The sequence below is a fragment of the Temnothorax nylanderi genome, unplaced genomic scaffold, assembly GCF_030848795.1.
Source record: "Temnothorax nylanderi isolate EJ_2023f unplaced genomic scaffold, tnyl_v1.0 TNYL_tig1315_pilon, whole genome shotgun sequence".
Classification (NCBI taxonomy): domain Eukaryota; kingdom Metazoa; phylum Arthropoda; class Insecta; order Hymenoptera; family Formicidae; genus Temnothorax; species Temnothorax nylanderi.
The window spans coordinates 1-16,859 of NW_027250377.1; the positions used below are offsets into that span (position 1 = coordinate 1).

Below are 16,859 nucleotides of genomic sequence, written 5' to 3' on the forward strand. Positions count from 1 at the left end.
GGAGAGAGAGAGAGAGAGAGAGAGAGAGAGAGAGAGAGAGAGAGAGAGAGAGAGAGAGATCCAATTCGAGAATAATAAATAAAATTTCAAATATTAAGAATTAATTTATACGCGAATATATATGCGCAAATAAAAAAAATATCCATAAAAAATCACTGCGTGATAAAAAATCACTGATCTCTATATATTAACACTAAATGGCGTATGCTATGTGCAGCCATCTTCGATACAGTAAAATATGCACTGCCTTTCACTGCATTATACAGTAAACACAAACTGATTTGTATATTGTTTGAATACTTCCGATGCGTAAACATTTCTTATTTGTATCTTCTTGAAAAGACAACCCGAAACAGCATACACCAACAGTATAGGACGCAGCATATTAGCGTATTTTACTGTATCAAAGATGGCTTCAATTCGGCACAAAAATTCTTTTGAATACGCCATCTAGTGTTATATAGAGATCAGTGTAAAAAATGCATTAAAAAATTGCATAAAGAAAGTGAATTGTTTAAGAGAACACTTTGATATCTTTACTTAATTTGATTTATATAATGATATATGTTTTTATTTTTTAAAATAATAAAACATGATATATTTTACTTTCCAAATATTTGTTCTTTTTTCAAGAAATTTATATATAAATCGCGAATTATTTTACTATAATATAATAAGATACTTATATAAATTAAAACAGAAAGATGAATAAGATTCAATATTATTAATTAATGTTTGACTTATTATTATTATTAATTAAGTTTATAGAACAATTAAATCATTATTTCTTCATTAATATCAATCTCGCAAAATTTGAGATTTTTCTTTTACGAGTATTTTCTTCACATATTCAACTAGTGTGCAGATACAAAAAATATAAAATATATACAATATGCATAGAGATTTGTGATGCACATAAATAAAAATCCGTTACATCAAGACCGCATCATGCAGGTGCACGAGACAAAGTGCGAGATTGTTTGTCCTCGAAGGATTTTGCATTTGTGCTTTAAGTTATTGATCGATATGTTCATAATGCATATTACATCAATATCAAATAATTCGGAAGAAGAGAAGAAAAGACACAAATTCCTGCTAATAATTTTCTCTACTCGATTTGCTTCTCTATTTTTAACTAGCTATTCTTCGTGCTGCATAATTGTCAAAAACTGCCGTCATGGATCCTTAGATCCAATGTATCACAATGAAAAGGAGAAGGACAAAAATATACTTACGCGATCTTCTCGCTTGGCGATCTCCAAGGAACGTCATCATCCATTTCATCCTCCGACTCGTCAGCCTCGTGGTCCAAGGATTCTTGCCCAGGCAGATGTAACGTCGAGCTAGTCAGCATATCTGGTACTGGTAGAATACTTGGTCTTCTGCTTCCTAAAATATTGCAAGTAAAAGGCCTTTCTCTCTTTTTCTAATATGCAGATTATCTTGTAATCTATTGAAACTCTCTTTTCACGTTTATAAAATTTGTATATTCACTCTAATAAGCTCAAAGAAAACTTTATCCTTGAGCCAAAATATGTCATTATAATAAATACATGTTGATTTAATCAATTTATTTTCTTTGCTAAAATTAATTATTACTAGAGGAAAGTCCCCTATTATGAGATACCACATCTATTTTGTGTGATTATCGGAAGTCTATGGGCAGAATTGAAAAATGTAGTAGGTCATTTTGAAGGGAATTTAATAAGCTTTAAGATGCTGAAATGTAAAATCTAATTTAAATATTAGTTTAAATATTAATTTTTCTGAAAATTAGAAAAATGTAAAAAATGAGCTTTATGCAAAATCGAAAAAGTGTGCTCCTAATATGAGATACCCCGAAAAATCGCTAATAAAGTGCAAAATACATCGGTATTGCAATTAGAAAACTTCATTTAATGTCTCTGAAATACAAATGTAATGGAAAAGCTTATTTGCAATAATCGCAAACCCACTTATTATACTCAATATTTCCAGCGCTGCCAGCGTGCGCCCAGCATGAGCATGCGATCACCATCAGCACACTTTTATAAGTTCGTATAAACCTTCCCTTAACTTTAACATAGTATTTCCCCTCTTTTTATTACTGTACAATAACCTTCATACTCTAGCAACGATCGTCACCCTGAACATCTAATATTACGGACCCCACGCCTTGCGGTTTCCCGATCACCAAATCTATCCTCTACAATTAAGCAATTCAACATATCCTGTATTTTCCTTACTCTATCGCTGCATACAGAACTCATTGTCAAATATTTATTTATTATATAATAAACGAGGTTCAAAGTCTCACCTTCATGGTACTTGACAACATCCAAATTCACAATTTCGATATTCGTAACGAGTGCATGCACGATCGAACAACGAATTTTCTACTAAATAGATTTTACACCAAGGGCAATAAGTTCATGGTAGAACCAACAAATAGAACCTATTAGTTTAGCAGAAACCCCGCTATCGCATATTAGGAGCTTATCTTATAAAAAAAAAAAAAAAATAGGGGACTCTTTTCTATGTAAATATTTAATAGTAACCACTACAGTTTCCAAATTATATAATGTGATAAATAGTAATATAATTTTAATTCAGTAGCTATATAGTAATCTATCGAATTAAAATTCAAAGACATAGATAAATAGCCAGACATATACATATATTTTTCAATCAATTGTAAAAATATTTTGCTTGAAAAATTGTAACTTTTATTTAATATTATTATATAATATTATTAATCTTAAATATTTAAGTATCATTAAAAAAATCACTAATAAATTGTTTAAAAAAATTCATTTAAAGTAATAAATAAAGTAATAAGTTCTTATAGTATGCGGACAATGAAAAATATTTCATGAAGACATTTGACAAGAGAATATGTTTTGTGATTTCTTAAAAATATTACATTTTACAAAAAGTTTGTCGTATTTATAATTTGTACACTACATGAAAATTTTATCTCAATCGTATCAACTTATTGTTAGAATAAAGAAGGAGGATATCAGCCAAACTAGTAAATAGATATTCTAATTTCGTTATAGTATTGTACAAATATTAATGTATTGTACAATAACTGAAAAGCACTTTGGGGTAATTTTAATAAAATTTTGTTGAACACATTTTTAGATGACCTTTAATTATCAGTTTCATTTACATCGTCAATTAAAATCCAATTTAGCATAAGGTAGTAATAGAAATTAAAAAGATCATTTCCAGAAATGACAAGCTACGAACGGTATCATAGAATAGATATAAACGGAATTTTGAATTTGATATAATTTTTATGCTTTCCTCTATATATAAAAGTATATAAAAGAAGTAAAATTAATAAAACTGTTTCCCAATTTTGGAAAGTATTTTTTATTGCACTAAATATTTAATGAATAAAACTGACCTCTCCTTTGCATTAGAATTTCTGGACTAAGCAGATTAGGATTCGGATCGAGAGATCGTGGCACGTCAAGATGATTTCCCGTGATTGGTGTTTGTGGTGTTGATCCTCCCTCTTTTAAGCATTGCCTCGAGTCCCCAAATCCGCCGGGATCGAGATAAGTCGCTGTAAAATATAAGATTGACCGCGATAAGTGATTCTAATATCGAGATTGATTTTCATAATATTCAATAGTCTTATAAAGTTGCGAATGCGCTATAAGAAGAAATGTCTTCATAATAACCGATAAACATGAATAAGAGAGACACGAGTGCTTTTTTTTAAATAAAATGGGAGGAAAATAATTCATTTTCTTGAGAAAAGAAATACTATCTCGTCTGGCTATTTTATGTTTTTCGTTGTATATAATAAATAATTGTATACATTTATGTGTTCTCTTAATATGCAGCATTTAATGTAATTTACACCAAATCACGTAATAAATATACATACATAATTGTATAATTTATGTCTGTGCTGTCCATTCCATAACGAACAATAAGAATATATATACAAGCGTGTCCAAAAACAAGCATCTTCCAAAAATTAATAATTGGCATCAATGGCAAGTTTGGTATCAATTGCAATTCTAGAAAAATTTCTTCAACACTCAATTATTTTCATAAAAAAGTAATAATAAATAAAAATTTTATTTGAAAAAATAAAGAAACTAGTGTTTTTTTTCAATAATTTACAACTGTTTAATTTAATTAAATATCTTTTCGATTGTTTATAATGCTAAAGAAAGTTTGTAGTTAGAAATTATTAGTTGATATTTAATACTCGTATTAAATCATGATTTTCGAGTGATTCTATATTGTATTATATTTCACATAAACTATCATTTTTACTATCATCTATATATTCGTGTCTGTTTCAACTTTTTTTCTATTTTATCTATGTATATACTCATGTTTTTTAATACACCGATTAATCGATAACATATCAGATTATTGTTATCGTATCGCAACCGAAATCTGTATAATAAATTAACTCGAATGGAACATGATGGATCCGCAATATTTGACACTATAGCTTCGTAGTTTCCTATTCAGAAACCGCACTTATTGACCGTCGTTTGATGACGAATACTGAATGCCGCATGAACAGTTATATGCACGCAGATTACACATAAAGCGACGTGCAAGCATAAACCACGTCAAGAAAGATATGAACGAAAAGGAAGGAATAGTTCGACACATTTCGGTCGGTTAATCTTCAACCAACACTGTATATTAAGATTTAATCGCACGTATGATTCGATATGCATTATTATTCCGAGTCTTCCACATAATTTCGCTTTATAGTACAATAGCATATAGTATATGAAATGTATGCAGTATAGTAAAGTAAATTTGTGAACAAAAACGTTTTAAAGTCAATGAGTTATTTGAATAAAAGTAATTTTATTATTATTTTAAATATTACAGGTGTTAAGTATTAGATTATTTATCATCAATAGAATTTCATTAAAAGAATGTATACATTTTATAGATAATTTGTGAGTTTTTATAAAGAATAAATAGAAACATTAATATTAAAAAAGATTTGTAATATGCATCAAATTGATACAATTTTTTAATTAATAGAAAATTGCTCATAAACTTGTATTACAAAATCACCATTGTTCCTTCTTTCTCTAAAAACAGTGCTTGCTATTTTATTAATTATTACTGTAATTCTACATTCATAGCTGTAAAGCATTGTGTCTTATGTGTGTGTACGTGTATGTATGTTGTGATGAGATATGAACATTTAACAAGTAGAAACATTATATAGACAACTTTCTAGGCAATATTTAACGACGTCTATTAGTGCAATGAATAAAAATGTGAAAAAATGACAAATCTAAAGAACTATAAACTATTTTCATATTTATACCAATTGTGATTAGGTGCTTATTTTGAATCATTAACTCGGTACCCAGCAGTTTCACTTTGAAATTCTTTTGCTTTAAAGTCTCGATCTTAACTACGATAATTTTACTTTTTTTTTAAATAAAAATTTTTAAAGAATTAATTGAAAATAAATATACTGGCTTTCAAAGAGCTAAACTTTTTCAGTCAAATAAATATTTAAAAATTTAAATTTAATTATTAGATATTAAACTTGGATAAATAGCGTAAAGTTTTTAAGTCTGTGTGTATAAAAATTACATTAAAATTTTCTTAAAATCAGATTTTCAAGACTTTTCATGAGCCTACAGTCCAATTCAGTAATAAATTATTAGATAATTTGTCAGTATTATAAATTATATAAATTATTAGCTAATTAATCTATATTATATCTATACTAATTTGCCCAAATTCCAGATATTGAAATTTTTGGAGAGCGCGATCTGACGGCTTAACTCTTCATGCGCCTAGTTGGGTTTGAGAGACCCATTAGTGTGCTTTTGAAGAAATAACTTTGTAATCGGGAACGCAGGCGGCCTGAGTATTTTAAGTAGCTGCTGTTTATCTGTCGTATGCTCGCACCATTTTATAAGTTTATGAAAACATAAAATAAATAATACTTTCGATAAAAATTTTATATTATAATTATACGAGAATATAACTTTTTTCAAACTTTTGGGTCTGTCAGACCCGACCAGGCGCACCACGTTAAAAAATTCACCAGGCGCACGGAAGATTAATAACACCGTACTTTTTAGAGCGAAATAAGAGTCTAAAGGTAAAAGTAAAATTAAAGAAGAAGAAAAAGAAGAAGCATAGCGAGGCGCATGCGACACTCACGGTGGACATTGGATGCGAGTAAGTTGTAGTGTTGGGTTGGTATGGGCGTGCTAGGGAGGACCTGCAAAATAACCTGCGGCGGCAACGGGGCCCTGTGACCTTGGGGACCATTTGATCGGTCCTGCGCACGGGGCCCCGTGCAGGTCTCCTGTCTGCAGAGTGTTTCGCTCAGCGCAATGTTACAACTGTTGGAAAATCGTTGGTGCGCGTCGGCACCGTTGCTGATTGCTGTACCGTTCCCGTCGCCGCCACCGGTGCAGCTGGTCGATATCGTCGTCGTGGTGGTTGTCGTCGTCGTCGCCGATGTTGCCCCTGTGGAATTCATGGCCGCCGTCATAGTGTTGGTCGTCGGGGTGCTCGTTGCCGGCCCGTTATTCGCAGAAGTTACGTCAGTCTTCGTCTCGACGACCACCTGCGTTCCCTCGCCAATACCGCCCTGATTATTCGCGACCACAAACGCGGAATTCTCCTCCTTGGTGATGCTCATATAGTAGCAAGTGTCGGTCTTCTTCATTATATGCCGTGGCCCTGCGCATAGAAATACACGATTGGCATATGAATGTGTGGCAGTCTTTCATTCCATATTTATAAAGAACTACTCGAACTAATTTGAACACTTTATTTCTCTATTATTTCTTTTTATTTCTAATTATTACAATATGTTCTTAACTCCTCTCGATATAATTAATCATTTTTCAGGATACTAGGGTAACTCCGCTACTTACGCCGCGCGAGGATTTACGCCGCAGAAGTCAGAAAAAATAGAAGGAATAAAGATATACTTGCTCGCAATCACACTGTTATGTGCCTTTATGCCATATTAGTATTGTGTTTAGCCCAGTCAAATTAGATTATTTTTGGGCGTTTGAATGAAAAAATTGCCGGCAAGCTGGAAATTGGTATACAGGTTCATTTTAGTGTTCTTTTAAACATACTAAAAGTCCCCATACATAGAGCGTGAGCCGGCTGCGCCATCTTGAAAAAAAGAGTACAAAAATAGGTTTTTTGCGAATAACTCGGAAATTATTAGTTTCACGGGAAAGAACATTCAGAACGAAAATGTAGCTGATAAATTCCTCGCAATTTGGTTCTTTGTAGAACTTCGTACGACCATTAGTTCCCGAGATAGATTTTTTTGAAGCATCGGCCAAATGAGGAAAGAGCTGTTTCTTCGAGCGTTTTTTCAAAATATCTCAGTTCTGGCTGTCCGAAAGTAAAAAATGCATACAATGAAAGTGAAAGAGAATTAAATTACCTACAAAATGCATTATTTATGTTATACCGCGCGACTAATATTTCTGGAAATATTACGGTTTAAATGAAATTTTGACTTTCGGAAATTATGAGAATAAATATTTCCTCGCAATATAAGTCGGAAATGGGTAGTCCTACGTAAAAAATTGTTAAAATCAAATAGAAAGGTTATTAAATTTTCATTATTTTGGTTTTTGACCGATTTGCATACGACTAATAGTATTTTTGATATCCGTAAAAGAAACGGTTAAGGTACACTTCTCAAAATGGCGGACTTCCGAGTTATCTTTTTTAAAAAAATACACATGTTTCTTGAAGTTTATTAAATTATCTTTAAAATGATTTTTTATTTGACCTTCTGTGATGAATACTTCCAGAGATATAGCCTTTTAAATATTTGTTTATGTTAAAAATTTCTTAATAATTTATAGTTTTTTTTACAAAACATGACATAAAATTACTTTAGAAAAGATAATATCGACATTTTTTCAAAAGTTTATATGCATATGTATGTGATCCTGCAGTGGAACCGGTTTTGAAATGAAAGTTTTTAAAAAATTGTCATTTTAATTATGCCTTTCTTAAGAGTTTTCGTAAAAAAAATGGGGTTTGCCACACTTTTTTGTAATTTTCTCAGTTTCTATGAGAGATACGTACAAAATGCTTCAGACCAAATTTGAAGCTTATAAAATTTCCTGAAAAACAGTATATTTGGCATTAATATGTGACCAACAATTATACCAACAACAGATGCTAGAATAATGTTGCTCTTTTTTCCTCAGTTTACTGTAATTTTTAATAATTTAAATATTGTCGAAAAAATTTATTTGGAAATTTTTGCGGTCGGCGTAAGTTTCAAATCTCATTATACATGATGTAAGCTTCCCGCTGGTCTTTGGGTTAAATTTTTACTGGTAATATTAACGAAACCGTCGTGAGTTGAATCGATTTCTCACCGTAGTAAGTAGCGCGATCATATATTACGACCTACGTAAAATGATTACTGATGTAGGGAATGCAAAAGGTTTAATGGTTATTTCATGATACATAAGTGTAGAGGGATAGTAAAAGATGGAATACAGCAAAATACAAGTGCATAGCTCTTGTATTCTTTGTTTAGCTTGATATCTTATATATCCCACTTGTTTAGGATATACGGCATTTTTAGCGTATGGGATTTATGCCATAGTACAGGCACTCCATAAAAATAAAAATCTCCTGTGTATTCTTTTTTTGGATCGTATAACAATAAATTTTAATGCATCTATCGTTCTTCTATTTTCTTCTTAAAATCTTTCAGTTTTATAATTTGTTTCTTACACCTTAATAAACTTTTTACACACATTTTATAACTTATTATGACATTTTATTGCCTTATTTATAAACATTATTTGTAATTTTTTATAAGGCGTATATTTTACCCATGAATGTCATATATCTCAACCTTATGGGATATATAGCAAAAATGCAAGGGTTTCTAAAAGTTTTTTTTATTAAATATGAAGAATGAATATTTCATATTTCCATTTTTTTTTATAGTGGTAGACAGTATAAAGTTTTTATTGGTATAATTCATTTGTCTTAAACATTGTAAATAGTACTCGATAAATTAAATTTCCCTTAGCTGCGGCGTATATACCGGAGTTACCCTATACCTTATATATTTAATCAAAATAGATTATATATAAATATATAAATAATTTTCACTGAAAGTTACCGATATATCATATAATTCGATAGTTCGACGAAAAATTATATGAAACAAAGAGCGAAACGTAAGATCTAAATTTTGAGATTACTTTTTATTTAAAATCTCTTTCTATTTATTTTTCATTTAATTCAAGAAATAGAGCGCTGGAAAAAATGTGCCCAAGAGAAAGAGTCTAAAAGACACCGGTAATGTGTGTCGTGAAATTACCAGGATTCAACAGGATAGTATCCTCGTAAAATTCCGGAAGTTCCGCCGGTCTGACTGCGACAAGCGCAACTCCGTATTTCCGGTGACTGTGGAAGGACGCGTAGGTGAAGGATTTTCCCTCATACTCCCCGAAAAAGCGGGAGTCGCCGAGAATTATGTGATAAATCTCGTTGCCGGAACATTTACCATATAGTCTGTGCCATTCTTCCTGCGACTGTTGACCTTCTCTGTGATGAGAAAGATTTCAACTCAGAATTTTCCAGTCTTCATGCGATGTTTACACGATATAACATCACATACAATTACGCAAAGTAAATGTAAAAATAGTATATTTTATTGCATATTACAGTTTGTTAAATGCATTATAGCATTTAATAAAATTTTGTAATTTCGTGTTTGTAATTTAGTAATATATATTTCGTCGAATATATTAAAAATTAAATTAATCTTTATTTAATGCACCAAAAAAAATTAGCTACCGTAGCAAATCTAGTCGTAAAATATGGACAACTAACATTTTTTGATGCGAGAGCTATATTTTTAGCAATATAGTAACAAAACCTTTTGCTACTATTGCTAAAAATATAGCTCTTGCAGCAAAAAATGTTAGTTGTCCATATTTTACGACTCTTTTTTTTCGTGTGTTTATATTAAAGATTAAAGATGAATAAATACTTGAATTGCAGCGACATCAGTCTACGTGGCTGTACGCTACGAAATGTGCACGTGGTACTGTGCGGTTAAATTCGTAGCCTAATTATTGCTCTACAATACATTTTGCGCGGCACTTACTGTCCTCTGGATGTGTGCAGCAACAGGGTAACCAACGTCGATGCGCCGGGACACGTGCAATTATTTGCCAAAAGAGCGTATTTAAATTCATCCTCGCACACCACGTGCTCCGCGAACTTCACGTGGAGCTTGTTTTCCGGACGGAAGATTTGAACATATTGAGGAACGTTGGGCGCGAAATCTTTTACCGCCCATGATCTACAATTGCCAAATTTATTTTTTATGAGATTTAGAGGCGCTTTCAAGCTCTAATCGCGAGTAATGTAAAAATATTTATTTATTTAGAATTCAGGATAATCCTGCTATCGTGTTAAAGGAGAAGAATTTAAAAAGATTTTAAGTCATAAACTATTTTCATCAACATTGTTTTGCTATTTCTCGAATAAAAATTTTGTCACCTAGAACGTATTTCAGATTTCTCCTGTTTTATTTCTACGGATCTTTTACCAGTCTAGAATTTTTAATGAATTTGAAAGTAAAGGAAATTAAGTGATTAAGGTCAACAGAGCAACTTATCTTCAATTTAAACTCCGAAGTAAAACTTAAATAAAAAATGTCTGAGATTCGCAAAATGTCGGGGATAATATCAGGATTGCAATGTTTAATCTCCGTAACGTGAAACTTTATTATGGAAAAAGAGAAGTGACGGGAAGATTGAATTTACAATAGCGATTATGAGCTTCGTTAATGAAAATTCTAACTTAACGTTAGTTTTCACTGATCGCTGACCTGAGTATCGTGTGTTCGTCAGCAGCGGTTTTGTCAGCATAATTTCTCGCCGCCAGCACGAAACAAGCTTCCGCTTCGTTCATCCTGGCCCTCGCGAGATCGCCATCCTTCAAGCATGAGCCCTGGATGTAGATCACCCTTTGCGCCCAGATCGGCACTTGCAAGATCATCCGCATTGTGGTATCGAGTTCCATTGGTGACAAAAGCACCACATAATAATCCTACTCGTATTAAGATCATTTTCAATTATTAATGTTAAAAATCATAAAATGGGTGAAAGCAAAAGTGCGTAGAAACATATACGGTGCAATTAATGCTCTTCATATTTTCAAAGCTATTACAATGTCTGTGAGATTTTATTAACGCGCAAGGAATATATTTAATGTGCATATCTTCAATTATTTCATATAAAAGATTAAAGTCAAAACTGCTATTTTCAAAATAATTGTATTTTTTACCTTATTTAACAACTAATATTAATAATTTTCGTGTTGTACTAGTGATAAAAATTAAGCTCAATAATTTTTTCAAAATTAATTGCCTCTGCTGTTTTAACAACGATAAATTGAGAGCTTGAAAAAGAATTTTTACGAAATCACAAGTCGCCTAGTGCATAATGAAATATCCAAGGCACGTAATTTGTTCGTCGCCTAACCTGCAGCAAGGGATGGGCGTAAAACTCATTTAGAAAGTCCATAATGGTGTCGGCTTGCAGTGTCGTACTGCAAACTACCACGTGCTTCTCGCTTTGCGCTCTGTGCGACGAATACGAGCCGCCTAGCTTCTGTCGCTCCATCCACGTGAAAGCTAACTGTTCGAACTGTAATCAATATGAGATTATGCAATGATTATGCAATCGACTAATATACTTGTCTGTATAAATCACAATGAGTTAAAATGAGAAATTGCATTATTCTATCCGAATTTATGAGATTAATAGACAAATATTTATGAAAATATTATTTTGCTTTAATAACAACAAAAGTATACAATTAATATTAAAAGATACGTATATTTATAGAAACTATTTACATTGATAATATTGAAAAAAAAGCATTGAAAAAAATTTTCATTTTTTATTCCTTTTTCAAACTCAAACTTTTTATCGTAGAATTTATCTCTAAAACATAAAATTATATTTTATATTTTAGATATAAATTTGATATGTAATACAAATGTGTTATAATAAATCTTATGTTTTTTTTGTAAAATTTTTTCGTATTATATAAAATTAAATTACTTTAAATAGATTTCAGTCTGTATATACACACATATATTGATAATTATTAAAATTATTAAAATTTGTATATTATAAACGAAAAATTTTTGTATAAAGATTTATATAAAAACACTTTTATAAACGTAAAAGTTTTTCTTTAACAAATGCAAAAATATTTATTATAATTTTAATATCTTGCACGTATAAGCGCCTCAGTGTAGTAGTGTACATATTATCGTTCCTCACAATTTTATGCACTTTTAATTGCAAATTTTTAATTGCCCTCATTAAATTTTGCAACTCAAGACCTAATGGGACAGGATTGCTTCACTTCTGCAAAGACACGGGCTCTCACGTTGAATTATTTTTGTCTATGCTATGTCGACAGTAATGCGACTCCATCGTCCAAAATCGAATTTAATCGAATGCGGAAATGCAAGGGACAGACTCGAAGAGAAGAAGGGTTGACACATCGTGTTAACCCATACAAATTGGCACGTATCTCGTGTGCGATTGGCAGGCAATCTGACAGACAAATTACAGCGATCGACGAGCGCTTTCCGTGTTGAGCGCTGCGCAATCAGTCGACGCCGACAGACAATGAGTAGACACGAGTTGCTCTTGTCGCTTTGTGCAATTAAGTAATATTTTTTGGTCGATCTAATTCTCATTAAGCGCTAAATCAATTCAAGAATTAATCGTTAAATCGGCATCGAATATTTACTTTTCTGTGAGATTATTTTACATTTCTCTTTTCACATCATATACTTCCATAAACTTTAAAAAATTTTAAATATCACTTAACTTTTACTTTTATTACGTAAGAAGAAGCTTTTGCTAGTGGGCGCACTGTAATATATATAAAGTTACAAAGAAAGTATCTCCGGAGAAGCACGATTTCTTATATAGCGCACAATATATAACATGTTATGAAGTAATATTTGCGGGTAACATCCCTAACGAGATTTTGACGTACAGTAATGTGAAAGGTTCATAATATAAAGTTTTCTTGGTATCTATAACAATCAATTGCAAAAGAAAAGTTGCCACGGTAACGCACATCCTGGAGTATACACAAATCTTTGTTAGCACGTGTAGTCAGATCAATAACCCTGTCTTTTCTTGCGATCCAATCCCAGATTCTTTAGAGAAAAGAGAAAACGCGAACAACATTGATGCTGTCAACAATATAGAGTGACGAATAATACATTTAGAAAATAGTGATACACTCTGGAACGAGTTTAATTTAAATGCTTTACTTCTCTTATTATCCTAACATTATATACCTGGATAGTTGGATTTCGCATTAAATGTAATAATTTTGACATTAATAATATAAAAATTAATGTTAATAAGTCTAATATTTATTTCTTATTAAATTTTAACTAAAAAGAGATTTTTCATTCTTTTTGTAAACTATAAATTCTATAATTATTTTCTCACTAAAATCTTAATTAGAAAAAAATTAACTACAAGTTCATTAAACAATATCCTCACTTCTGATTCCCATATTTCAATAATCTGTATATCGGATATTTTCTGTGTAATCAAACTTATTTTTACGATAAAGCATGCATGGGACTTAATCTCTGGTCGACGCACATTTCTCGCACATATAAGAAATAAAAGCGTTATATCCTTAACGACCGGAATAATAAATATTCGTAAAACGACAAGGGTCAACTGCGCGGCAATATGGTCGGTGAGACGAGTCTTGTTTCGGTACATTTACGGCTTCCATAACAGCGTGACTTGAAAATAACGTCTATAAAAGAAGTCTATGAGGCGAACATCACTGTAACGACCACAACTGACGCACATTAAACGAGATGAATACAAGTTTAGTGTAGCGCTACACCTTTACGCAAACTTTTTAGGACATTATAGGTTTTTTTGAAAACAATACTGTATTGATAGAATCAATCATGAATATTGTTTATTGTATTGAGATATAATCATGATTGTGTGATATAATTAATCATGAATATTGTCTAAAAGAATTTAATTATATTTTATTAATATCCTTTTTAATCTAGTTTATTAATAATCGAATATATAAGACCAAGTAAAGATTAGAAAAATTAAAACTGTATCAATAAGTTAAATATAATACATCTTCTATCAATCTATTTTATACTTGTAAATACAAATATATCAAAATATAGTAAAATTTATATATATATAATGTTTAAAACCTGTAAAATATCTTTTAATGTATTTATTGTTATAAATATATAGATAATGTGTGTGTGTACATACCTGTGTTGGTAAAACTATAAGAGCCACGCAGATCATAATGACCATGTAAAGTTGCGAAGGCCAAATGTCCGGCACGAAATCTCCGTAACCCACGGTGGAGAACGTTACCACAACATAGTATGTACTTTGAAATAGATTCAAATGCCTGTGCCCCGCTCTCTGAAAGTGTTGGATCCCGCATACGCTGAAATGGAAAATTCATCGGATCGCCTTATGATTAATCGTTGATTGCCACGAAAACGGATAGTCGGGACAGTTCTAGTCATTTTACATGCGTCCGACGTAAAATCTACGTCGTTTATAACTGTATGCTACTAACGTAATTTACGCTTTCTATAGTCGCGCCGCATTGCAGACGATGTCGCCTGCATTTAAATTACAAGCCATTGAGAATCAAGAGTTTACAGTCATTCACTTGAGAGAGTACACACAAACCATAATTTGAACCATTAACGTTTCAAGATAATTCTTTTTGTCATTGTTTACCAATAATTGTGGAATGGTAAATTTTAAAAGACTGAGTATTAAATTGTTTGGATATAAAGACATATATTTAAATATTTCTGCAAACTATAATTTTTTTGATAGATGTAAGAGATCTCTTTCAATTTCCTAATATACATACATATATATATATATAACTAGCTTGAGCTGTCCGGCATTACTCGTCGAGAAATCCGTAAAAACATATTTTACCCCTTTTCACCCTGTTAGGCTCGAATTTCCAAAAATCCCTTCTTAGTGAGTGCTTACGTCATAGAAGGAATATACTCCCAGAGTTTCATGTTTCTAGGTTTAGAGGTTTGGGCTGGGCGTTGATGAGTCAGTCAGTCAGTCAGAGAACATTTGATTATATATATAGATATACTAGCTGGTTACCCGGGCTTCGCCCGGGAGTCGTTTTTCTTCAAACGACTTTATTTGTGTTTCAATATCCTTAATCGAAAAAAATTCCTTTATCAGTTCGGATACCGATTCCCCAAAAAATCGGTAACGAAAAATTATACACTTTATAGCACTCCTCGAGAAATTCTATCCCTGTTTCATATACAATTCTTTAAGATTCGGTAAATTAATTCCCGAAAAATTGGAAAATTTTCCGGTTCCCGGTTCCAAATAGATCGGTAACGAAAAATTATACACTTTGTGGCACTCCCCGGGAAATTCTACCCCTGTTTTATATACAATTCTTTAAAATTCGGTCAATTATTTCCCGAAAAGTTGGAAAAATTTTGGATACCGATTTCCAAAAAGATCGGTAACGAAAACTATACACTCTATAACACTCCCCGGGAAATTCTACCCCTATTTTATACACTTTTGGTAAAAAAACGGTCGAATAGTTTAAGAGTGTATAAAGAACATACATACATACATACAGACATTCTATTTTATATATATAGACTAGCTGGTTACTCGGGCTTCGCCCGGACGTCGTTTTTCTTCAAACTACTTCATTTATTCAAAAAATTATTAAAAGATGAGTATTATTATTAAAGAAATGTTGTTCATTAATACTTAATATTTCTCGAAAATTTTTAAAAAATTTTAAAACCGGTTTCCAACGTTGTATGTTTTCTAACTTACGCCAATTTTAAGATATTTGCGAGGGTACTTTTTTGTACATTGTCCTTCCTTCATGCAAGGAGAATTACGATTCAATGGTCCACACTGTCCATGAATCATGTTCTTAGTGATAATTTCAAAAAGTATAGGATCTTCCTCTGGATTCGCAAGCTCCGCCGAAATAACGCTATCAATTTGATTTGAACAAATTTTGTCCTTAAGCCATATTAAGATATGAGCATGTGGAAGACCTCTTTTTTGCCACTCGATTGAGTACATCCAACAGCGAATTTCCCCATAAATTTCACTTTTAGTTATTAAATACATTAGTTTCGTTAGTTTTTGCTTAAAAACTCTTGCTGTTAAATCATACCGATCAGTTGGTGCCTGACCATTCAAAAGCTCTTCTTTAATTTCAGGCCAAGCTGGATTACATGTAAATGTAATAAAGAGATCAGGACGCCCATGTTCGACATATGTTCGAACATATGTCATTGCATCTTGAGCATATTCATGCATATATCTCGGACTCCCTGTAAATGTAGCCGGTAATATAACAATTTGTCCAATGTCTGCAACATTTCCATCATTTACCACAGCATCACGTAAATGAATATAATTATCCACTCGAAGTTTCTTTTGGTTTAACCGAATATAAAGAAGACGTTCACTCTCAATTTTGGCGTACATATCAACAATAAATTGATGGAAAAGCTGGCGACATTCTAAAATATGGTTTGCTAAACCAGCTCTTATCATTATTCGATATTCATAAAAATCCTTAGCACTTACTTTTTTATTCGTAGTTCTACCAGTGCTAGGGTCAATTTGCATTATGTTTAATACATTATGATACAAAATTTGCAATTTCAATAATGCTCGTGTTATGTTCGTTTGACTTGAAGTTTCAGCTTTGTAACAAACTTAAACGCAACGAAATTCATGCAAGACAAAACGTCA

The 16,859-nt window shown here is 31.7% G+C and overlaps 1 protein-coding gene across 1 annotated transcript; it reads right to left on the bottom strand.

Annotated features, from left to right (window-relative positions):
- Window positions 1–821: 821 nt before the first annotated feature.
- On the bottom strand, window positions 822–15,118 carry LOC139787179 (potassium channel subfamily T member 1-like). The gene is made up of 9 exons (XM_071726272.1): window positions 15,087–15,118; window positions 14,334–14,517; window positions 11,511–11,675; window positions 10,856–11,076; window positions 10,127–10,324; window positions 9,335–9,561; window positions 6,163–6,690; window positions 3,392–3,553; window positions 822–1,389 (listed from the first exon to the last, which is right to left on the bottom strand). The coding sequence occupies exons 1-9, from the start codon at window positions 15,116–15,118 to the stop codon at window positions 1,232–1,234; spliced, it is 1,875 nt and encodes a 624-aa protein (XP_071582373.1). The 3' UTR covers window positions 822–1,231.
- Window positions 15,119–16,859: the final 1,741 nt, after the last annotated feature.